The sequence below is a fragment of the Acinonyx jubatus genome, chromosome E3 (genome assembly GCF_027475565.1).
Source record: "Acinonyx jubatus isolate Ajub_Pintada_27869175 chromosome E3, VMU_Ajub_asm_v1.0, whole genome shotgun sequence".
Taxonomy (NCBI): domain Eukaryota; kingdom Metazoa; phylum Chordata; class Mammalia; order Carnivora; family Felidae; genus Acinonyx; species Acinonyx jubatus.
Genome location: NC_069398.1, coordinates 22,956,033 through 22,981,306, shown reverse-complemented (window position 1 = coordinate 22,981,306; position 25,274 = coordinate 22,956,033). Strand labels below are relative to the sequence as shown.

The window sequence follows — 25,274 nt, the reverse complement described above, 5'->3', positions numbered from 1 at the left end:
GTTTCTTATGTAACCTGGAATCAGCCACTGTTTGAAGAATTCTAAAGAAGAATGAGGTGAACTTATCAATGTGAGCACCTTTCATGTCCCAAGACACTATCTCTTACCTACTCAGAGCTAACTCTGTAGTACGGATGTGTCTTGTGGCAAACAGTGAAAATATAATTTTGTAAGAGATGGCGACAGAACAATTAATTCTAAGAAGAGTACTGTAATTCTAAGAATTCCTAATTCATATTAGAAGATTCTAAGGGAACTGGGTTTGCAAAGGCAAAATTAAACATTTTTAGGTAGAAACTTGGAGAACCAGAATTAATTTACAAAGACAAATTAAATATTTTTAGGTAGGAACTTGGAGAACCAGAATTCCAGGTGGAGGGAACTGAAAAGTGCAAAGATAATAAATCCTGAGGGTGTGACCAGTTGTGCCTGAGTGTGGCAACAACAAGGGGTGTGTTAAGATAGTGCTACTCCAAGTGTGGGTGCAGACCCAGGCCACGCCCTGAGTTCTTGGTTAACCGTCTACTGGGGGATCCGCGTGGCAGCTGAGAATAAGCATTTGGAAACTTTTATAGCAATTCAGTAGAGTAATTTCATATCCCTTAAATCTAATAATAACACACACACACACACATATACACATGTCTTTGCTTTTCTTTTTCATGTTGCTAGCAATTTATTTTTTATTATATTCTACAATGTATTGGAAATTAAAGAAAACAAAACAAAAACAAATGGTCCTTCTCCGCAGAAAGCTTGACATGCACCGTGCTGGAGGAGTGGCTGGGTGTCGGGAGTCAGAGGCTCTGTGAAGAGTTTTCCTTGCCGTGGGAAGTGTCCAGACTCTTCGCTGAGACTGCACGTGCAACAGCATTACCAAGAAGATAATGGGAGTGGGATAGATAAGAAGAAGATAATACCAGCGGGAGAGGGGCAGACTTGGGGCAAGCAAACAAGGGCGAGTCTGGATTTAGGTGGATGCTCGGGTCTGAGGTGTTTGCAGGGCTTCGGGAAGGGGATGTAGCAAGCAAAAACGTACTTTAGTAACAGTTAGCACTTACTGCCTACGCCAACTCTGTGCCGTGTGTTGTCTGAACCATTTACATGTGTTCACTTGTTCTCTTCTCCCCTTCCTTTGGGGGAAATGCCATTAGTACCCACATTTTACAGATAAGTAAACTGAGATGCAGAGAATTGAAATGATTCTCCCAGAGTCGCATAGCTGGCAGGTGGTGGGCATAGAGATGTTTTAGTCTCAATATATAAATGGTAGACGGAACTAGGGGACTCTAAGGGCTCTCCAGGAAATCACAGAGAAACAGTAGAACTGCAGATTCAACTCTGGGGGGACAGTGAAATTAAGGGATATGCAGAGAAGGAAGAGCCATGAGGAGATACTAGGGAAGAGCAGTATTGGTGAATGTGTACAAGGGGAAAATGCCAATATGTTCAGTCGAAACAATCCGAATAGCAGCACGAGGGAATTTCCTTACTAGGTTATTTACAATCCATACAGTGGATTGCAGCGCAACCTTTTACACACACACACACACACACACACACACACACACACACACACACATATACTTATTTTTAGGTTTATTTATTTATTCATGGGGGCGGGGAGGGACAGAGAGAGAGGGAGAGAGAATCCCCAGCCGGCTCTGTGCAGTCAGCATGGGGCTCGACCGCACAAACTGCGAGATCACCACCTGAGCCGAAATCAAGAGTCAGACGCTTAACCGACTGAGCCATCCAGCTGCCCCGCAGCGCAGCCTTTAAAAAAAAAAAAAAAAAAAAAGTGATGTGACAGGGTAAATTTGCCTCATTGAACAAAATATTTGACACATTATATGAAAACAAAGAAGGGTACAAGTAGTAGGAGTTCATTTTCATTTCTTCAAATGTGTATGTGAAGGATGGAGGAAAGACTGGAAAGAATTCTACAGACGTATTAGCTGTTTACCTATGGGCAGCAGGTTCGTGGGTGATTTTTAAATTCCGTTCGATAAAATATGCATTAATTTGTAAAAGGAGAAAATACTGGGTGGGTGGGTGCGTGGGTGGGTTGAAGTGTTTAAAGGGTGGGACTTAGTGCAAAAGGGAGAGTCGCCCCCAGAAGACTCACTTCTAATTTGTGAAACCAGAGGGAACAGATGGTGAAGTTGAGCCAGTCACCGGAAGTGCTGTGCTCAGGCACTAGGCCCTTTCTGAGTTCTGCCTTTGAGGCATGTGGCTTGGATTTCATGCTCCTGTCTCCCTCTTTTGTCTGTGCGGGTTTGGCTCACATGTGTGTCTGAAGGCTCAGTGACCAAGAATTCTCTCCCATCTGGGGGGTAAGGCCCCCTTGTTCCTTTTCATTTCTTGCTTTTAAAACAGAGGAAAATATTTCCAGCGTTTCACAAAGGGCTTTGAAGTCTAGTCACGGGGAGTACTCTGTCACCTCAAGCTGGTTGTTAGCGTGCAACCTGTTTGCTAATAAACCAATGCGGGACCCTGGTGTCAAAATGCTTAAAATGGTCAAATCAGCGGGGACTCTGTTTCTGCATTCGACATGCCTTTCCCATTTTCCAGCCTCATGCAGAACATACACCTGAATCAGGAGGTGGCTCGGCGTGAACTCTTGTAAATTGGAGTGGGTATCTAGGGACTGGGGAGCAGGCACTTCTTCTTTTAACCTTTCAAGACCAGGAATCATTTGGCCCCAAATCCACAATGTACTGAACCTGGGGTGTAAAAGCCGTACAGTGTATTAAATGTGAATTTGAGCCCATGAATTCTGCCCACACTGACTCTATAAAACAGCCTCTCCTTTTCATAAAGCCGGCCCATAAACGGCTGCCAGCGAAGCAGAAAGACTCCTTAGGACTGTGGCTCGCGTTCCGTCTGGGGTTGTCAACAAACCCCCTTTATGAGTGGAATAGACCTCTTGTATGTGTCGAACTTCTGGCTTTTTACAGAGTGTGTCAGGAGCCAGGCTAGGCAAGCGTTAGGCGCTGTTTGCTGAGTGCATTTATTGCCTTTGCATAATTTATGAGCTGGAGGGGTTGACCATCATCCGTCTCTGCCAGGGGCTGGCACTCGAGGCTCCGGAGAGCGGAGCTGTAAATTGGATGGTGCGCTCCTGCTGAGCTCACGGCAAAGTCCTCGGGTCAGTATGGGAATTTAATACCAGAAATGGAACTGTTTTCTCAGCGCACCATGTGGGCCCCAGTGCAGCAGAGACTGTTTTGGCAGACTCTGCGACCGGCCTTGTCGAGGAGCTGTCACTCACCCGGCATGTTGTGTGGGGAGCCTGAGCATTTTTAATCGGCTTGGCATCCGTGCTGCTTCCATAATGGATACCAGTAGGTCTCAGTTCTTCACCATATGCTTAACTCTGGAGACAAGGTGCTTCTGGGTATATCAGTAATTACTTGATGCAGAATTAAGTGGACCTTGAAATTAGAACTGGACTGTTGGAAAGCAGAAAGCTTAACACTTTGATAGAAATAACCATTCCCAGGGACATACCGCTGTTAGGATCGGTAGGGGTGGGGGCTGGGCACGGACAGCGGTAGTTCTTTTCCAGGCTCCCCACTCCTTCTTCCCCCTGCACACCAGTCCTTGGGGACACGGGCAAGTGCCATGCCACAGCCTTCAGCTGTCGCTGATTGCCTCGCGAGGCGAGCTGGGATCATCTGGGGAGAGGAGTCTGCCTGGCAAAATACGCTTCTCTCTTCCACGCCCTCCTGAATGATGCCTTGTCACTCTTGAAATAGCGCCCGTAACTTAGGAACCCCAACGAAAGCCTAAGCAAAGGCAATGGAAGAGTCACACAATCAGGAGAACAGAACCTCATCTGTCTGTTGTTCTAGGCCTTCAAAGTCTTCATCTAGCCTCTCTTGACTTATCAGAATAGAGAAATTACTCATCAGGCAAAAGGAAGTTTAGACCTTCTCAGTTTGGAAGCCTGGTTGAAAACAGTGCAGTCGTACTTGGTTAAAGCACAGTCACTAAAACTCTGATAACCTTATGGCATTGAGGAGCCGGCGAGGACAGTGAAAGCTTAGAGCCCTCCAGTCTGTAAGTTTGTGCTGTGAGTTCCTAAATACCTGCAGTAGAGAGTGTAAGCTACAAAGAGGAAGCAGTCCCCAAGTTATGTCTTATAATAGCACGCTGTCCATTCGGATGGAGTTTTTGTTACTTTCGATGGAAAGCACTCTAATGGCGGTTTTTAAACAATAAGGTAACTTACTGTTACCTGAACAAAAATGTCCAGAGGTAGGCTGCTCTTAGGTTGGTTCAAGTGGCCCCATTGTGGCAGGCCATTTCTTGGCCCCACTCTCTTGTTTTAGTACTTAGGCTTTTTGCCTCATTTTTGCAAAGTCGCTACCACAGATCCAGACGTCACATCCTCGTTCAGTCGTGTTCAGAGGCAAGAGGCAAGTGCTTCTTGCTTTGCTTCTTTTTTGAGGAGAAAAAAATTTTTTCAGAACCCTCAGCAGACATTTCCTCAAGTCTCAGCCAACGGTGTGTCTTATGGCCACCTTAGCTATAAGCAAAGTCGGAAAAGAGAGACTATCTGGCCTTTTCAGTCTCAAAATGTCAGAAGCTACAGACTAGGGGACAGGGGCTTGCAAATGACTATGGGTATCTAGCCAGTAGTGACTGCTGTATAGGCAAATTTATTTTCTGTTTCTGTTCATAGCTACATCAACTCCCATGTCCAGGTGGCCACACTAAAAACCTTGGCATCATCCGAGACTCGTCCCTCTTCCTTGCTTCTCGCATCCATGTGTTACCACGTCCTATTGGTTCTGCCTTCAGAACTACTCTGCCATCTGTTCCTCCCTTTCTTAAACCATGCGTCATGCTGGTTTAGACAGTGTTGTAAGGGTTGCCAAACTGGTCACCTGTGACCAATGTCTTCTTCCCAACCCCAGCTCATGATCTCTCCTCTGCCCTGTGGGAAGAGTCATCCTAATGGACTATAGCTCTCATCACACCACACCTCTGCTCAGTGTTAGTGTTATAGCTTTCCCTCTGCTGCTAAACTGAAAGCTACCTTAGGGCCAGTCCTGCGTCCTGCTTGGTTGAGTATCTGTCTGGCTTAGCAGTGCTCATCAAGGACTTTTGAGTGAATGAATGAATATTTTTATCCGTTGCACATTTACTGTGACAGAATACATCCTCCCCCCCTTTTGAAATCAAATGGGTAACAAACACTCTTGGTTTAAAAAGAAAATGTGGTTTTATTTTTTCCCCCTTTGCCTCTAATGAAGAAGCCCAAGTTTTGAGTTAACTCACGTTCTTTGCTTATCCCAAACTTAGCTGACCAGTTGGAATTTCGGGTCAGTTAGCTACAATGTGACTCTACTGTCTTAAAATAGATTTCTTTGCCCATATTGCTGATTTCTTTCCCTGACCTCTTCTTATCATTGGTGTGTTTTTTATAGGGAATATTCCCTCTTTTCTCTGGGCCTCTAAGCCACAGAAAAGGCGGCCATCACAAACTGGTGAGCTCTGCCCACTGTGTTTCTTCCAAAGTCCAAATGAGCGAATACGGTGTCCGGAGGCTTACCTCTTTTCCTGTGCAAAAGCACCGGGAGAGATACAACCATTCACATTAGCTGAAGGTAGAAGGTCTCCATTAAGATATCAATTTGCTCCGAATCCCAGTGAATGACCTTGATGCACCTTAGTCCTGCGGCCGGATTGGCTCCTTGATGGGCATCCCCTCTCCCGTGCAGTGGGGGTGCTCACCATTGTGATCCAGCACCTTGCCAGACTGACCACAGGAAGAGGCACAGAGCGCAGGCGTCGAATGAAATCAACAGAGCACCTTCACAGCATTTTGCTTCTGATTCTGTTTATCATCGTTTGAACTGAAGAAACTCTGTACAGCTTAGGCAGCATTTTTTTATTTCCTCTATTTGTCTTTCCTCTTTTTTTTCTGTATCAAAAATAAAAATCTACTCAATTTTTTCACTAACCCTTATTCTCTTATCTTTCTTTTCAGTGTGACAGCGACAGTGACCAGGAAGAGAAGGTAAGATCCCCCCGCCCCGCCCCACCATTGTGGGCAGAGTCGAGCACCGTGGTTCTCGCACACGGTCACAGGGTGGTGGGATACCAGCCTGCCATGGACCGTACCTTTTCTGCAAAGACCAGCTTTATTTACACAGCGATGTTTCCTGTGATAAGAAATAATGTATTTAATATGTGAGGCCCACTTTTTTTAAACACACCCGTTAATATTGGATATATCGTCATCAGGTTTTCACTTTTACAGATTTTAAAAGAGGAAAGCATTTTAATAGCCATCTGATTTTTCTTTTTGAATCCTTGATTAGAACATTAAACTTGCTAGCCTGCATTTGTAATGTCATTTCTTCATTTCTTTTACTGACCTCTATGCTTCTTCTCGCCTCACTGTACATATTGGCCTTCTTGATGGAAATGTGAACGGTGTGTTTCTCGGAATCTTACCATGGGACGAGGGGTGGGCAGGGCAAGGCAGGTGGGAACTGCTATCTTCCCGCCCAGGTGGACGCCAGGTGGGAGGGTGGTTCTTCCCGCAGGTACCCGCTCTGTGTGGAGGCTGATGGCCGCCAGCCTCTGTGCGTGCAGTTCAACATGGATCCGGAAAAGGAGCTCAGTTGTTGAGCTTTCAGAAGATTGGATCACAGCCCGGTAAAGCGAACTGTCTGTGCTTGAAGCAAAGGGATTATTTGTCCGTTTGGTCTTTCTTTCTAGCTGTCCCCACCCCTCAGTCAAATTTCTTGCTAATTTCATTCCTCCCTTATGAACCTCATCAAGAGTTACCCGAACGTCACAGTTTCTATATTGCTCGGCCTCAGAGGGATGGGACCTCCCCGGTTTCCGGGTCTGTCCTGTGGAGCTGGCGTTCTTGAGCCCCATTCTGTGCCTTTCACCTCCTATGTGCCTGTGGATTTCACTCAGAATCCCGCAGTTCGTGTTTGGCGGGATCTTCCCAACAGGCCCAGAATTTTCCCTCCTTCTCTGCTGCCAGCCTCCAAGAGAGATCTAAAGGCTCTGGTTCTGTACTGTCGTTAATTTGAATTCAGCATATGTAGCCTGTTATAAAATGCGAGACATCATCATTTGAGCAGGTCAAGCATATTCAGATGAAGACAAATGGTGCTTATTTGATTTCCTTAAAATCAGGAAATGAAAAAAGTGCTCTCTGGAGAAATCATGTTCTGCCTGACTTGGATGATAGACCAATGCATGTCCCCTAGATAAGAACAGGCTCTCGCCTTGAGGTTTTTATCTCTGAAGGACGGCCAGGACTGTCAGCTTGCTGACATGTGCATTATCCATGTCATTTTAAACAAAGTGACCTATGGAAGGGTGCGCTGTGCTGTGACATGGTAATGGGCTGTTGGATGACAGTGAAAGTACACACTGCAAAGGGGGCTGTGGATTATTCTTTTGTTTAACTGACAAGTAGGAGCTTCCTTCCTCCAGCCCCTGGGAGTCTCAGCTCCTTGCAAGCCGGGCCCCTGGTGTCTCAGGCAACCGGCGTGCAGTGGGTACCAGAGGCGCGTGGGCAGCAGTAGAGGCTCAGTGTCCGAGGCGCGTCCGCTGGTCCTGGAGCCATCCCGGCCACATTCCCACCTGGCAGTCGTCACGTCGTTCTGTCGGGCGTCACAGGCACTAGAGAGGGATTGGTGCTTTCTGGCCATTCCAGGGGATCTTTTACAGGTGATGGTTGATCTCTCTTTTCAAGCCGGTGGCACTTCTCCAAGAGGATGAGCCTTGTTCTGGATTTCACATCCAAGGGGACATTCTTTCTTTAAAAGGCAGTGTGACATCCCAAAGTGTCACTGGTCCCCAACAGCGGGAGAAGGTGATAAGGTTTGTCCGGTGTTGCATCGCATGCAGGTGTCTGGGTCAGCGGTCTCAACCTTGAATGCACATCCGAATCATCCGGGGGGGGGGGGGGGGGCCTGTAAAAATCCTGATGCCTGGGCCTCATCCCAGGCCACTTACCTCAGAATCTCTGGAGGTGCCTAGCAGTACTTGTCCAGATGATCACCTAGCTCTAGTAGAGCTGTCTATGGTTTTCGGAGTGCCCTGGGGGCCACGGTGTTTCCTACACACTGACCGCATCCCAACGAGTCCTTCCCCAGGACCCGAATCCCCGTGTCCTTGCCGCCCCGGTTCCCAACTCTGAGCGCGGGAAGCAGCGAAGCATCTGAGGGGAGCAGTGGCAGCGGGAAGGGAGCAGGGCCCACCGCCCAGAGTCAGGGACGACTCCAGGGCAACGAAGGAGAATAAGGAGATGTTTATAGCAGGTGCACGAGAGGGGTGACGACCGGCGAGGGGAGAGCCGTTAGGAGTGTTCCTCGGACCCGCCACCCCTGGGGGCTCTGCCTGTGGCCTGCGGTGGCCCTGCAGGCCCTCCTCCTGGCAGGGAGCCGCTCCCCGCCCTCACTCCCATCATCTGTCCCTGCCCCGCCACGCGCCACCCTGCGTTCCTCCAGAGGGCTCCCGGCAGGAGCAATCAAGACTGTAATCGCAGCCGTGCCTGCTTGGCTCTGTTACAGCTCAGACTGTCAGGCTTCCCCTTTTGGACTGAGATTGTCTGGTGTTTATCACCGACTTCAGCACCATCCTCCCAGACTTGTGCTGCGCGCCGAAGCCCCGGCCCCTGGCAGCCTCCTCTGTGCCTGAGCCTCTTGGCTGGGCCCCCCTCAGAGCCCCAGAGCTAACCGAGGCTGCTTTCATGTGCTGCTGGGAGGATTCGCATTCAAATCTGAATTGCTAATGGGGGGAAAGATGCCACTCAGTGTCCTGGGATCCCTTCAGCAGCCTCACCAGGGATGCTGTTGGAGGCAAAAGTGAGACTTGTAGGGACCCACTGGGATTTCTCTCCGGAAGACCTGTCATTCTCTTACTCCATGGGGATCTGCAGAACCGGCGGTCTAAAATTAGGGTACTGTATTTCACACAGCTGACTGAATTAAGATAAACTCTGCTTTCCTCTGATACGAAGCTGTAATTTATAAAATGATACCCTTACTAATTAATGTGGAAGTGACTGGGAAAGGAGCGAAAAAAGCAGAGCTCCCCACGCGTGCAGGAGACGCACTTGTGCACGGAAAAGGCTCTGATGAGACGCTGAGCAAAAAAGCACCTCTCAACGCCCCCTCCCAGCCGCGCGGGGTGCGTTTCGCACTAGTGCCAGAGAACCTGGAGGACTTGGCCAGGGTCGGCGTTGGGCAGGAGTGAGAGAAGGCTATGGACGGTCCACATGCTAGATGTGGGATTTTTCTGTGTTGTAGTTAGTGTAAAGCAAGGAGGAAGCGCTTTGCACCTTAATCACCCAAATGAAGCAATTATCCCAGGCTCCCATTCGAAATGAATTGCTATCATGAGAACAAAGAGGCAAGGTGCATACTTCCACGTATTTGGCCTGCATTTTCTCTTGTTGCCTCTCTTCCTCTACCGCTGGCAACAGCCCATCATACTAAGAAACATTCCCTGTTTGCTTATGAAATTAACGTAGAGATTAAAAGTAGTTCCTGTTTATTGTGTGGGCCACAGGGCAAAATTGGTTGGAAGGCGTAATGCCCGGTGGTCAGGCACTTGGGCCTCCGAGTCCGGTGGCTTAGGCTGGTGCGTGACTGTCCTTTCCTACTTTGGAGCAGCGGGCAAGCCTCCGTGCTCTCATCTGCCCAATGGGATTAACAACAACTCCACCTACAGTTTTGTAACAATTAAAGAAGACGCTTGACTCAGCTCCTGGTCTCCGGACCAGTAAGTGCCCATAAACGTTGGCTTTCTTGAGTTTTACTTGGAGGGAAGTGAGAGACTCACTCGGGAAAGGAGGAAGGCCACCCTCTTCTTCAGAAGGCTCCGGATCTGCCGGAAAACCTGCCTGAGGATGTGAGGCCTTCATCCCCTAGGGCACTTCTTCCTGGTACAAGCTGAATGGAAGTGGTGCGAAATGTGGAAGGTCTCCCCCCACAATGGCTTTGAAACTCCTTATCCCAAATTTCAGGCTTTCCCCTGGGCACAACCCAGAGCCAAGCGCAAGCGTGCCCTCCCGCAGGAATCTGATGGCAGCTACGTGGCTTGTAGAGCCCGTGGCCCACATGCCAAATACTGTCAGCTCCGGACACCCGTCACGGGGGAGAGGGGCCCGTGCGGGACATCTGGGGTGGGGCCGTAGCAACTGTATTTTTTGAAAAGTTTCCTAAGTAACCTCGATACGCGATTTGTCTTGAGAACCACGGCCTTATACGAATGTCGGAGAGAAACACTTACTTTCCCCTTGTTTAGGGCTCTTAACAGCTTGATAGCCCGGAAGAAAGACTCGAAAGCTGTAGAGGTGTCGTGGGGGTAACGTGCACCCACGCGCTTGTGTAGAGCTAACATGGAGTATACACACACGCAATACACACGTATGCGATCTCTTCGCAGATAGGAGCCATCCTCCTTTTCCTAACGTACCCGTGAACACGATGGCGGTTTCCTCTCTCTGGGCTTTGAACACCTGGAGAAGGTTGTGTGGTTCCTGTGACTTGCTCACCAGTACCCGGGACATCCTGCCGGGACGCTGCCAGGTGCACATGCAGTGCTACTACTGATTTCCCACACCAGCTCCCTCTCCCCCCCACATGAACACACTTCTTGGTGCGTTCTAATGTTTTGATGTGTGCTAAAATGTGTTGTGTTTGATCATTTTGTGTTCACTTGTGTGGGAAGGGGGCAGCTTCTAAGAAGAGCAGCGGAGGCTTATGTTCCTAACTCCACACAAACCACACGCCTAACTTGGCTTCTGAAGGACTCAGAAACTGCTGAGATGGCAAACTGAAGACTGGGCATGTGGCTGGTGCTTATAGTGGAAGGGGCCCATGCCCTGATTGGCCACAGTGCACACTTGGTAAAGATTGTGCACCCTCAGCAACATTCCAGAAGCTCACTGTTGCTTGTAGAACCTCAGTCCTTGGTTTTAAAATAGGACCTGTTCTGATCAGGAGACAATGAGAGACCCTGTCCTATTTTGGAAAAAAAAAGGAATTTTCTCCCCCGCTTCCAATTTTCTAGCAGCGAAGCAAGCGACCACGGTCCAGGACAAGAGCGGGGAGCCGTGTTCTTGTGTCCTTGGCACTTGGCATAGTGCCTGGCACAAATTAGGTGCTCAGTAATGTTTGTTGCTTTGCTAAATGGGCATTTGCTTTTCCTGGATCTTCATCTCCAGATGGAGGGGAGAAGTGAAACGGGTTCAGAAAACTGATGTTGAACGTGAGTGTGCTCTGTATCAATCCCAGTGTTTATTTTCTGGACTGCAGCAAATAGGTGCTCTCTTCTTCAGCTTTCTGGATTCCCTGTACAAGTTTGTTTTCTCATAAGATACTCCTGAGCCTTTTCTAAATTTCCTAGCTTATTTGAGCAACTTGTGTAATTTGGGGGCAAGTTTCACGAGCTTTCCGTTTTGGATGCCCAATTTCCATAATGCCCATCTGCTCAACCTCTTCTTGCCCCTCCGAGGTTAGGTCCAGGTCAAAATGACATTTTATTGTTCTTCTACCCTCATCCATTAAACCATTTCCAACTGGTTTAATTCCATTGTAGCCCTCCAGAATTCCTCTTCCTACCATCCTTGGATTAAATTTCTACCGCAAATTATTTTAAATCCTGACTCTCATTAGGTTCTTCTCTTTTTCATATCCTAGAGTTGCCATGCCAATCCAAAAACTGCTTCCCTGGATTGAATGTGTACGTAGCAATCGCTTCTCGGCCTTTTGGCTAAGATCAAGTGTATGTAGCATATCTGTCCACTACCACTATGCCATACACTGGAAAAAGAATTTGTACATATGCGGATTTTTTAATTAATTATAAATCAATAAAATGAATACCCAGGAGTTATTGGAAATGTGTCGGACATCTTTAGCTAACTGCTTATTTCTTAGAATGAATAGTGAGGAGAAAGAACAGGTTCTAGATGTCCTGTTGATCACTGTGGGTGGGTATTGGAGAAGGATACTCAGAAGACCTACTTTCTTATTTCTCACTAGCCAGCGGTGGGGCCCTGGGCAAGTTACCCAACACTGCTGAGCCTTGGTTTTGCCAGAGGTGAAGCTGGATTCAATGATCTAACACTGAATATCCTGATTTCCTATGTAGCTATTTATCTAGGCCCCAACAACATGGCAGACCCAGAGGGAAATTAATAGGCGATTGTATTTTCTCTCGGCCAGTGTCGAAGGAAGATCGTGTAAGGATTGTCTCCATTCATTCATCTCTCTCTAATTCCTAAGAGGGCATAAACATGGTGGGTAGGTCGGGGCACATCTGCATTGACTCTTTCAAGTAACTGAAGGAAACTTACGTGTGGGCCTCATGTCTGAACCAGGTCATTATCTCTTTGTTGGCTCATTCAGTCATTCATAGCCACCATTTATTTTTTTTCCAGTACGTACCAGGGAACTGATTTGGGCGTTGTAGCTGCTTGGCTCAATTAGGTATGTCACCGTGCACCTGTGGGTAGGCAGCAGCACAATTAGTTTAATCTCTGTTTCTCAGTTACCCTAACTATTTAGGAGAGCACGGGAACTAGTGAAGAGCTAGCTTGCACGATGTGTTTTAAGAACTCACTTGATTGGTAATGAGTATTATTTGGCCTGTGAAAGGAATTCTTTCTGGGATTCTGGAAGACACCTGGGGTTGAGTTCATGCTTCTACAACCCCAGAGAAAAAGTCAGCTGCTATCTCTTAGAATGAAGCACTGGCTTTGATTTTATAGCTTACCTGCAGGGAAGGTTACAATGCCAAGGAAGAGGTAGGTGGAAGTGATGGCTTTCATCCTCACGAAATTGACCATGAACCCTGAGCCACCTGAATAGTGGGAAGGTCATAAGCAGAGACATTTGTACTAGTGATGCCTTTCACAGCGTGTTTTATGCGCGTGGCTTTTCATAGAGTGTAACCCGGGTCGCCCTTTGGTTGTCAGAAGAGTCTGTCTTATTCTGTATTCCAGTTGGAGAGTGTTCTGTCCCCAGTAAAGATGTATGGACTTCTTTGTAGTCATGCACATGTGTCTTTGTGTGTTGTTTGTGGTTGCCTTAGTTAATGCCCCCTTGGTAATTTCTGGTTGGTAGTATAGTTACAGATAACTGCTCCCTATAATTTTGTCATTCTAGGTGTAATAAAGATAATAAAATCTCTGCATTAGGCTGTATTTGTAATTAGGCAAACTTTATACTTTTAAAAGTCCCCAAATTCAGTGGAATAATGTATATCATTTTTCTTCTTTCTTTCTTTTTTTTTTTTTAAATCAAAGCTATAGCTGGGAAGGTCAAGTCCCCCCCCCCCCCCACTCCCCTTGTATAGGTGTCATAGAGCTTTTCCTTATTTCTTGGACTAGAGGAGTAGATGGTCTTCATTTCTTGGGGGCTGTAAACCAATGAGATTTGGGTTAATAATAACTAAAGAAGAAGAAGAAAGGCCACTTCAATGGAGAGAACATTGTATTATTCAAAACACTTTTACAAATGCCATTTTATATGACCTGTTGAAAGATTCATTGTGGGGATCTGTGTGCATCTTCATACGCAACACTATTGATCATCTGCAACATGCTGAACTTGGTGACGGGTCTTTTCAAGGGCTGTATCTTCTCCAGTAGGTGTCACGTCATCATTTTACAAATAACAAAGATGAAACTGAAGAGCAAGTGATCAGACATGACCTATGAACCATGTCTTAAGATTCCAGGGTCTGGGCTCTTTTTCCCATAACATGCTGCTGCCCTGTGACTCAGGGGGAGTTGGGATATGCCCACAAGCCCCACCTGAGAACCCTCGCCGTCTTCCTTATGCTACAAGAGACCTGGACCATCTCTTGCCTGTTCACCTCCAAACCCCGCTAACTTCTAAAAATCCAAACCTGCCAGTTGCTCAATAAATATTTAATAAGTACAGTTTGGGTTCAATGACAAGTCAGATGTACAAGATCTGAAATGTGAGTTTTTAAGTTTCACCCAGGAAGCAGTTGCCCCAGGTGAGAAGGGAAACCTACAAGTTGTATGTCTTGACTCTTACATGTGAGTGGCAAAATCAGCGTAGGGGCCACCGTGAGTAACCAGGGATGCAGGCTTTACCAATGAGCAGACTAAGCCCAAACTATATTTGCTCAAGGAACTCAGACACCTTTTAGTGCATATCTGTGTGTAAACCTTTAATATCTTATTAAACCATAGGCTCCCGGCAAGCACCCCACACCCAGCATATGCTTGGTACTTAGTAGGTGCCCTGTAAATATTAGTGTTCTACCTGAAGTTGCTCTGTTGATTCTTGAAGTGCCAGAAAGGGAAAGAGGCTGGTCACGGTTCCCCAGGCGGCAGGGGAGAGCGCTGGGCGGGGAACAGAGGCTCATTTCTGAGCTTTTGGTCCAGAGTCTCCCACATCTCGTGTGGTCTCTCCAGACTTTTCTTCCTGTGACCAGCACATAGTAGAGAGGACCGTGATATCAACACGGCTCCTGAGCTGCACCCCTCAAAGCTGTTCCACTCTGTGCTGTCGTCTGCCACCTCAAGGACCCCTTGTCCATCCCCAGACGCTGGCTCTCACCTTCGCAGAGGATCTCGGGGTCCGTCAAGGCCACAGGGTGTCTCCTTTTCTAGCAGCAAGTGCTGCATGGGGTGTTCTTGCAGCCCGAATGGTAGTAAATCTCTGAAGCAGCCATGTCCGTGTTAAAGATTATGTATTTGCCACTAAGGGAAGAATATAGTGTTTATCGGCTGGAGTGCGTGCTGGCTGAGCTGATCACGGCACAGCACTCTGTCAGCCAATGATTTGTCCTGTCCTTTATCATCTGTGTCACTCAGCAGTGTGCCGGTGAAGGGAACGGATCGCCCCTTCCCTTTTTTTGTACCCATTTCGTGTAGAAAATTTGTATTTACTTTGGGAGTGTAATTTGTTCCTCATGGATAATGTGACCCTGAGCGGAGCTGGATCATGGGTTAGTTGAAGTGATATTTTCCGCTAATGGTAGTCGTACATCATTGCTGTCAGCTCGGGTTAGGAGGCAAGCACATTACAGCTCCATTTTACCTCTGCAGGCATCTGGGATTATTTGCCATAACCGAGTATGACATGACCGCACTACAGAGTGCATTAAAATTTTACTGGCTTCTCAGGCAAGTTCCCTGGCTCCAGTGTGCGCTTCAGGCAGGCGTCTGATGGGGAGCCCAAGGGCCCTGACTTCCTGCACAGAGGTGCTGCAGGGGGGTGGCCGAAGCAGGGGCTGTTCTCCTCTGGCTCTAAGAAGCCAAGGGAAGAATTTATGGGGAGCCAGCCTGCAGGTGTGTGTGTCTCTGGACATCCCAGACTGGCGGGTGACTGGCTGCCTTGTGCATATAGGAGTACTCTCTGTCCTTGATGCTTAACCCTTAGAGGTAGATGGGGGCAGTAGCTCCTTCTCCAAGGAGAGCCGGGGTAAGCCCGAGTCCCTGCCAAGCCTTGGGCTGATTTTCGTTGTTCTTGTCTGCCTGTGGTCAGACAAAAGGAGGGAAGCGTGGGTCCTCAGTCTGGCAGAATCCGTGTTCATCCATGCAGCTGGACTGAGCCTGCTGGTCTCATAAACCCACTTAGAAATGTTTGCCAGGGTAGCATATGAATTATCTCATATGAGATTCACAATAACCCAAGGAAGTGTGGGCATGACTACCCCCCTTCTTATTTATAAGGAAACTGAGGTTCAAAAAGGTTAAGTAACTCACCTAACGTCCCGATGATGGCAGAGATAGGATTCCTACCTAACCTTTTATGTAGCTGTCCCTGACTTCACAACCTGTAGTATTGCATGCTACCACATAGAGATAACAACAACTACTATTTTTGTAGCGTTTATTTATTTATTGAGAGCGAGCGAGAATGTGAGTGGGGAGGGGCAGAGAGAGAGAGAGGGAGAGAGAACCCCAAGCAGGCTCCATGCTGTTAGTGCAGATCCCAGTTGGGGCTCAAACCCACGAGCTGTGAGATCATGACCTGAGCCAAAATCAAGGGTCGGACGCTGAGTCGACTAAGCCACCCAGGCACCCCTAACAACTACTATGTAAATAGTGTTTATTTACTCTTTACATATTTCGACTTGTTTAACCCACACTGTAACCCTAACAGGTAGGTGCTAATATTATCCCCAGTTTACAGAGGAAGAGGCTGAGTCACAGAGAGCTTAGGTCACATGCCCAGAGCCCCACACTGGCTAGTGGCAGAGCCCGGTTTCAAACCCAGGTTTTCTTGGCTTCTGAGGCAGCACTCTTAGCCAGTAAGCTGCCCCCCTCGTTCACTGCCATGTTCCAATAAGCCTAAGGACTGGTAGGAAAAGGCCACGGAGAATAGTAACATGTTAGAAACAAAAGGAAATGTTCAAAGAGTATTTTATCACTTTCAATTGTAATTCTAACATCCAACAAAATATTGGTCAAAAAAGATGCTCTGTGATGAGCTTTAATTAGTAAGAAGTCCCATTTGCAGTTAGCTCACTACTTGCATGCAAATGGTGCTTCTAAGGTGCTTGAAAGGCATTGATTTTGTTAGGTTAATGGTGAGTTGGCACTCTGGCAAAATGCTTCATTATTTCGTATTGCTTAGCATCCTTTATTTTTTTTTTAAACTCTTATTGGAAAGGCTATAATAAGCACATGTTGAATCATGTTCCTTCGTGGGACAATTTAAGATCGTCCCACTAATACAGGTCAGGGCCTATTTTGTCAGAGTGAAATCAGCGCAAATTCCGTACCCACGGATCCCGAGTGCCAGGCCCTTGAATGATGACGTGTGCCTACAATGAGGACATTACCTTTTGTTCTGCCACGGGACCTCTCTCCACCTCTGTAGCCCCGTCGTCTCCGTCTCCGCCAAGCTTAGATGCTACATGAACAGGGCACACAGCACTTCCCTTTGGCTTTGCATGTGGCAGTGTCATAAATCCATGAACGTCTTCGATACACCGCACGCAAAATGAGTTCTACCTGTGTCCTCAGGGCAGCTGTGTAAATGCTGCATCGGAAGAGCCCTAGACAGCCATGGCTTTGCTCATTGAGAAATTTGAAATTAAGTTAGCACACAATGGATTATGCTCCCTGGCCTCACTCTCCTCCTTGGGCTCCCAAGAACACACATTGATCTTCCCCATGAGATTGCAGTAGGTCTAGGGGACTGACCTGATTTTCTCCTCTGGCCTTAGATCCAATCGCTCAAGTAGTAAGGGACAAAAACAAAAATATTGATCCAGGCATTGAAAAGTAATTATCCCTCTCAGATGGTCTATTTGGAATGCAGTGATAATTTTAACTAACGTATTCCTCAGAGACAGCATGACAACGTGTGTGGATCATTTACTTTATTTAAGTAGAGCCACACTTCGAGTCTCACCCCAACCTGAACTTAGAATGATGCACAGGTAGGTCCACTTTAAGATTAGACGTTGGAAAAAAATTCAGCATTTACCAACAAATCAATTACAGAGCAATTATTCATTGTTATAAAGGAATTCGTCCACCTTTTGTAGCTAGATAAAAAATGTGATCTCCACATCCTTAAATACATACTTGGAGCAGAAGTCCTACAAGAGTCCTTTGAAGCCTTTGGGTCATTTTAAAGCTCTTAAGTTTTAGCAGCTCTGGCTGTATTTATGTTAGCGGGGTTTAGTGTTGTTTTGCTTTTTAAGGTTCTTTTTCTGCTTCCAATAACAAATTAAATTCAAATAACAAATGAGGAAACATACGCTTTTGGAATTCAAGTGTTGTAATAACTAAACCATCAGAAGGGCAGAGATACAGACTGTACTTAGGAGCACAAACCAGAGAATTCAGTGCCCTCCGTGTCTTGTCTCTACTTCTTTTCGCCTATTTCATCTTGATTGTTTCTGAGACCTGGTTTCCCCTATTGGTAGAAATCATGACCCATCCTCCGGAACATTACACCTTCAGCTTCAGCCAGCAGAAGAAACACTTTTCCACCGTAGTCGTTAAAATCTGATGAAAGGACTCTGATTTGCTCAGGCTGGATTAGGTTTTAAGTCCTCTTCTCCAGAAAGGACTATGAAAGACTGGGCCATGTTGTCCAAAAGTGCTATTCTGGAGGTAACCTGTATGGTGTCGGAGCGGGCACAGGGCCCAGAAAGGTGAGAGTTGTACAGACAACAACGTGTCCACAAAGCATAACCTCACCTTCCTGCCATGTGTGAGTCAGGCGCTCAAAGGCACTTCTTGCCAGCTGTTCCAGCTGCCTCGATCATCAAAGGTTAGCACTTTATAGTGGTCACGGGGTCTCCGATATGAACACACGTTACAGTTGTATAAAATAGTTGCCTACATTTTCACAGAATCATCGTAAATGCACTCACGGATTAGTTCTATCTTGCTTAAGCAATTAAAAGTTATAGAAAGGCACAGGAATGCACAGAGTGAGGGAGGGTTCATGCGTACAGGTATTCAGAGTAGCACAGAATTTATTAATACTTTTAATATAGTGGATGATGAGTTAATCCCCAAGTATAAGACAGCCACCTTGAAGAGAGATACGAGGATCCAAAGTCATCAGGGTTAGTAAATCACTTGTCTGGGGAACCAGATATAACTTACTTGTCCAAAGGAATCGTGTCCAACACAGTACTTCTCTAACTATCACAGGTGACCTTGCTCAGATGGTTTTCCAGGGACTAGAAGTTAATAAGCTCAGTCGTAGCCACTTTCGCCTCCTGGTGAAACTTTAACCCCTCACTGGGTGCTGAGGCAAACACCATCCTGGGAACCAGGGATGGAAAGATGACAAAGATAGAACAGCTCTTGAGAGAGAGAAGATCTAATTGCAAAGAAAGCTAAGGTACCTCGATGAATTATAAGGTCTCCCATAGTGCACGCTGAGGATGGCATGGTGTCGGAATCAAACCACCGAACCATGCTGCCTAGGAGAATAGGCATTGGAGTTAGACCTTACTGAAACACGTGGATGTGGGCGACTGCTAGGGAGCAAGGGTGGTGAAGATCACAGGCCAACGGGATCTTGTTTGCAGAAGGCAAGGAGCTGTGAAAGGCTCAGCATATGGAGAGGAGCGTGAGGGCTTCCGTTTCCATAGAACAAGGTTCATGGTGGGGGTGTGGATGTGACTGTAATGTGTGCTGGTGTTAAATAATATAGCTCCATAGAGACAAGCCTGGATGGCAAGCTGAGAGTTTGGACTTGATCCAGGCAGGAGCCACGGAGTAGTTCTTGTAGATGAAGGACACATCAGATGGGACTTTCTAGAAGAGAATTCTGGCGGTGGTGTGAAGGATGGGAGGCAGACTTCAGCCAGATGACAATATTGAGGTGACGGGGATCTCAATCAAAGTAATGAGAAAGGCAGGATTTAGATTTGGGGACCTTTCTGGAAGTGGAATGAACGTGGTTTGGTGACCACTGGCATGTGGGGGTTCAGAGAGCAGTCACGGATGACCGGTTTCAAGGACATCTAGGTGGGGATTGGTGCTGCCGTCAGTTGGACACCAAGAGTAAGGGATACAGGAAATGTAAGGTCACGGGGGCCCACAGGACCCTCCACTGGGGGAAGTCAGGAGACAGACGGAGCAGGAACTCTGGAGCAGTGGAGACATTTGGAACTGTGGGTGTGAGCGGGAGCCCAGGCAGAACGCGGAGATTTCGTCTGCATGTAACGGAGGAATAAACATACATGGTGATTATAGCCATTAAGGACAAAATAACCGTACATTAATCATAGCACCTGATATTTACGTAGCCTTTTAAAAAATGATATCCAGAATGACTTCCTTTATTTTTCGTTGCGGCAGAATACCCGTGACAAACCGTACCACCTTAACCACGTTCCAGTGTGCATTTCGGTAGCGTGAAGGGTGTCCATGTAACTGTTGTGCAGCCTGGGTAGCCTTTTATCTAAAGGTGTTAAAGCGCCATACCCATAGCTCACTTGAACGTCATACCAAACACGCCTGATAAAGGAATACTTGATCTTCATTGTACAGGTGAGGAACTTGAAGCAGAGAATGAACTGAAGCAAAAGGTTCATGCTTTGGTGACAGCCTCCCCCCCCCCCCCCCCCCCCCCGTTTTCTCTGGTCGTTATCTGAGTTACACCACACCATCCAGAGTGACATGATCTTAGTGTCCAGCTTCCAGTGGCCCGGCTGTCAGTCACTTATATCCTAAGATTTCAGAGCTTTCTTTAAGAAAACCAGAGCAGAATCAGCCCAGGGGGCTCAGCTTCCACGCCGCTGGTCTGTGGCCGAGAGGGAGCTGATTCACCTTCCCTGAACAGGAAGATTCAGCAGCCCTAAGCACCAGTGGGGTTCACAGCTGTCTCCACTGGGCAGCTCCCCAGGGCCCGGCCGGCCGGGGCCTGTCATAACTGGAAGGGCCCTCGGAGACTAGAGGTCCAGCCCCCCGCTTGCTGTGGACAAGGACAGAGGAACAAAGCAGGGCCGCTGGTGGAACAGGCAGCCATCTGCTTCGGGAGGGTTTACGGGTTCGGTCTACGAGCAAGAAGTGAGGTCGGGGGCTGCTTCCATTGGCTCGAAAGTAAGGAAGGGAAGAGGGATACAAGCAGAACTGTGTCCGCCACATTCAGCTCCCTCAGAAACCAGAGAGGGCATGGCATAGAGAGAGGAGAGCTGCATTTCCCATTCTTCTCCTCGTTCCCGTCCTTGAAAGTCAAATGGTCGGCCTCCACAAGCCCAGCCAGACCCCAGACCAGACCTGCTGGGAACCTTCTCTCCCGATGTCTCCTGTAAGTGCGCTCAGAGTTGCCCTGCAAAGGCGAAGCTGTCCCCTGGGGAGCTGAGTAGGGGGAGGGCTCCCGAGTTCAGGACTCCGGGCACTAACACACTGAGCCACCTTGACTTTCCAGACCAGGAAAGTCTGTTTCAAACAGGCTGGTCACAGCTTATCTGGCAGGAACTCAGACTCCCGGGCACCCACCTGAGGTAGCAGTTGCCCACACCTACGTTAATCCAACGTTAACGTAATCCTTTAAGAAAGCATGTGGTGTTTGGAGGGGTTTTTTTTGTTGTTGCTTTTTTTTTCCTTTGTAAATAATTTTAGACTTACAGAAAACAGCCCAGGAGGCTCCCATATATCTGTCACTCAGCTTTCCTTGATGTTACATCTGGTAAAGCCATACTACAAGTATCTAAACCAGGAAATTAACCTTCATATTCTACTGTTAGCTACACCTACAGACCTTATTCAAATTTTACCCATTTCCCCAGTTATGTCCTTTATTCCAGAATCCAAGGAGGTTATTTTGTGGATTGTCCATCCTTCAGTTTGAGTTTGTCTCATGTTCTCTCTTGGTTAGATTGAGGTTATACAGTTTTGGCAGGAAGACCACAGAAGTGGTGGACCCTTCTCAGGGCATCCCGTCAAGGGGCATGTGAGGTCTCCCTGCTGGTGATGGCAACTTGGGTCACTCAGTTAAGGTGATAGACATCGCCAGCCTTCACGCTTAAAAAGTACTGGTTTTTCCCTTTCAAAATAATAAGGATCTCCAGAGATACTTTGAGACTACACAAAATATGTTTCACATCATATTTTTACCCACTAATTGTAGTGTTCACCGATGGTTTTTGGTCTCAGTAGATATATTCTGGTCTTTGCCTAATGGTAAGACATGTGCTGTTAACCTGGCCAAGGCATTCTGTATCTGGCTGAGCTATTCACGGTAGCTAGCCACTTGTAGAAAGCGCGAGAACTGTGCAGTCTGACAGGCCAAGCCACAGCTCCACGGGGTTGGGTCATAAGGTGTCCTGTGGATGTCAGACACAGGAGGTCACTAAGCTTGGGGTATGAGATGGCTAGAAAGGTAAGGTGTGCGACCACATTCCAGCTGTATCCAGATAGTGTTGTGTGATTGTGACAATGACCTTGGGCAGTTTACCTAATGCTTCTGAGCTGCTGCTGGGTTTTTTGTTTGTTTGTTTTTTAATCTGGGTACAGAACATCTAGCACAATAGGACCCATAATAAATACTCAGTAAATTTTAGATTTTAGTCCCCTCCACATTGTTACCCCTCCTGGTCCCCTACCCCTGCTTCCCAACCTTCACCCCCACCCCCCAAAAAATCCTAACACACATGAGCTGATTAATCCACTACAACCAAGTCAGCTTTCTAGGAGCAGACTGCTTGGGAAATAGGACCCAACATAGATATGTCTTGAAGAGGTAGAAGAGAATCGGAGAGAAAGGAAGTCATGGCCATGTCATCGGGCAGTGAAATCTGGGCAGGAGGGCCCTGTGGAGAGAGAGTGGCAGGAAATCACTAAGCTTTGGAGGAACGGCGACACCCAGAAGAGCAAAGACGAGCTTTATCATCTCTAAGTAGGTTTCACCCAAGTTCCCTCTCCACCTAAGCTCTGGTTTTCCTTCTGAGGAGGCTTTTCCATTAATTTCTGTTGAATTTACTCCCATTGTGTGGTGTGAGATTTTTTAAAAATCCTTTTCCCAACCTCCTGGGCCCTTCTCTCCCCACCCCCAACCCCCATCCCCAGCTCTCTGTCTGGAACTCCCAACCCTGGAAGATGTTGTTTACACTGTTGCTAAGGCAGAGCTCCGTGTGCGATACGTACCAAAGAGGTGCGGCTTCCACGGGTCCCACCAAGTGTTCGCAGAGTGTCCTGGGTGCTTCAAGATGGAAGGGCACTGAGGACCCTGCCTGGCGGGGTGGCCGCCGTCAGTGAATGCTGCATCTATTCACTGCATGGAGCGAGGATGGGGATTTTAACGATAGGGGTGCTCTCTAAAGATGGCAGCAACAAGGTGGGGGAGACTGGTGTCGGAGAGACTTCCCAGCACTCGTGGGGATCCCCAGAAAACATATTTTCTAGGAAATATCTGTAATGGTCAGAAATGGAACAGTACCTCTATTGGTCTTATTTTAAGTTTTATTTTCTGAGTATGACAGACACCCAGAACTTAGGAGGTGGTCGGCTGCAGTAACAGAATGCCCGACGGTGGCTTGGGCACTGTGTTACTTCCCTGTGGCTGCTGTAGCTTTAAGACAACAGAAATTTATTCTCTCATGGCTCCGGTGGCTAGAAGTTCAGCATCATTTGCCCTGGGCCATACTTAACTCCCTCCAATCCATTCCTTGCCTCTTCCAGCTTCTCGTGGCTGCTGGCATTTCTCTGCTGGTGGCCACATCACTCTAGACTCTGCCTCTGTCTTCACATAGCTTTCTCCTTTTATGTGTTCTGATCTCCCTCTGCCTCTCTCTTGCGAGGATAGTTGTGATAGCATCTAGAGCCCACCCAGATACTCTCTTCATTGCAGGATCTTTAATTGCAGGGTGACCTCAGCAAAGACCCTTGTTCCTTACAAGGTAATACTCAAGGTCCTTGCAAAACACATAGAAGGCAGACAAGAAGGAGGTAGATGGTCAAGTCCATCCCTAGGTGCATGATAAAGCAAAGAAGGCCTAGATTTCCGTGATCAGTCGTGATTGTCCCCGGGATCTGGCTTTGTGCCATCATAGAGTTCTGTTAGCAGTAAAGACATGGCAGGAGTGGCTTCTGGGGAGACAAAGAACAGTGACCGCCACAAGGGATGTGGGTCTCCAGACCTTCTGATGTGGACAGATTGTACCAATGTCTGGATGGATGTCCTCTCTTGCTTTGTGAAGGTGACACTGTTTTCAGACACTCAGCCCATCTCTGGGATCCAGTGATGAGGAACGTAGGCTTAAGGCTTGGTCTTGGACTCCAAAGGCCTGGAATCCAGAACCAACTGCTGATGTGACTTAACTCACCACGGAACCTTCCAGAATCTCAGTAAGAATTCTTACCGCTCAGGGCCCTGGGGACGAGATGCAGTCCATCAGAGCTACTGAGATGGTGGTTATTACTGTAAGTGGAGCCCCCCACTGCCTCACAACTTAGACCAGCTTTTTGGGAGTTTTGTCCTCTTGCTGGTCCCTCCCTCCTCCACCCGCCATACCCACCACACAGACTCTCATGCACTTTCTACTCCTCTGTGGTTGTCGTTTGTTTACCTTTGTTTGTGACTTCTGACTAGCGAGGCACCTTCGGTGCTGATGTTGCGACTGCTCTCGTTACATCCCCGGGGCTCATTTCAGTAGTGACTGGAGAGAACTGGGTGAGTCCTGGGCGATAGTAAGAGTCCTGTCATATTCTGAACTCTAGGGAGTGGTGGGGAAGCTCCTAAACTGGCAGCTTTATTTCCACTCATGCCTGTGGTTAGGCCGGAGCCACCCCATCCCTGGTGGCCTTGATCTGGGTCGTGGCAGGTGGTGATGGTAAGGACTGAAGCAGGGAGCGAGGAGATGCTCACAGCAGCTGTGCCTGGGCCTGGCTCATTCATCTGATGAGATTGCTGGCAAGCCGCGGACGGCCACCTGCAGAGCGGAGGGAGAGACGTAACACCCGGTCAGGTGTCTAGATAGGAGCGTGGGACTTCCCAGCAGCCGAGTGTGGAGGGAGGATCCCCACCTGACTGCACCCCACGGCCACCCACGGTGCTGTGCGTAGAGACACTTGGCGCAAGCCTGGCGACTCCGGTGGAGAAGTTTCCAAGTGAGAAGTCTCCAGGTGAAGTGCAGGAATCTGTATTTCCAGAAGCGCCCCTAAAGCTTCTGATGCGCAGTCCGCGTAGCAGAGACACAGTTTATAAGAAAGCACCGTGAGCTCAGGGTCAGGAAAACCTAGTTCGGGTGACACCTTAACCACCTTCTAGCTGTGTGAGCTTTGTCAGTCACCTTATCCCCTCTTAACTTCAGCCCTTCAACTGAAAGCTGGCGCAGTACTAACCCCTGCCTCGCAGGGTTGCTGAGGGTGTTGAGGATGGAGTGAGACACGCACACAAGTGTTTGCACGCACGCACACCACCGGTGCCGTAACCAAAAGTGAGTTTCCTTCCCCTCTCGGCATAGAAAGCCAGCGGTCAGACGGGCTCATGTGCTTCAGCTCCAGGGCCCCCGGCCACCCACCACCAAGTCCATCCCCAGAGCCCCCGGCCAAATTATTGTTTTAACTAACAGTCATTCCCAAAAGCTTTTACTCTTATTCTGGTTAAAGAGAACTCTTCGTTGAAGAGAGTTTCCCTCTCGTCCTTGACAAATCATTGGAAATTCTTTTGGTGCTCACTGCGATTAACATCTATCCAAATGAACATGTTGGATGTTAGCGTGAGTGTCCCGTGCGATTTGGGAGAAATTCTATTGTCGTTTAGCATTAATTAATGCCCACCGACTGTAAAGTGTTCAGAGATAGCAGCATCAGCCAC

The 25,274-nt window shown here is 47.8% G+C and overlaps 1 protein-coding gene across 6 annotated transcripts in view; it reads left to right on the top strand.

The window, feature by feature from the left end:
* AUTS2 (activator of transcription and developmental regulator AUTS2) overlaps nt 1-25,274 on the top strand; it is a 1,109,507-nt gene that overhangs the window by 781,578 nt on the left and 302,655 nt on the right. For all 6 annotated transcript variants that reach the window (XM_027042413.2, XM_027042410.2, XM_053213848.1 and 3 more), the window contains one exon: nt 6,002-6,031. In XM_027042413.2, the coding sequence (XP_026898214.1) occupies nt 6,002-6,031 (30 nt within the window). The remainder of the gene's footprint in view (nt 1-6,001; nt 6,032-25,274) is intronic.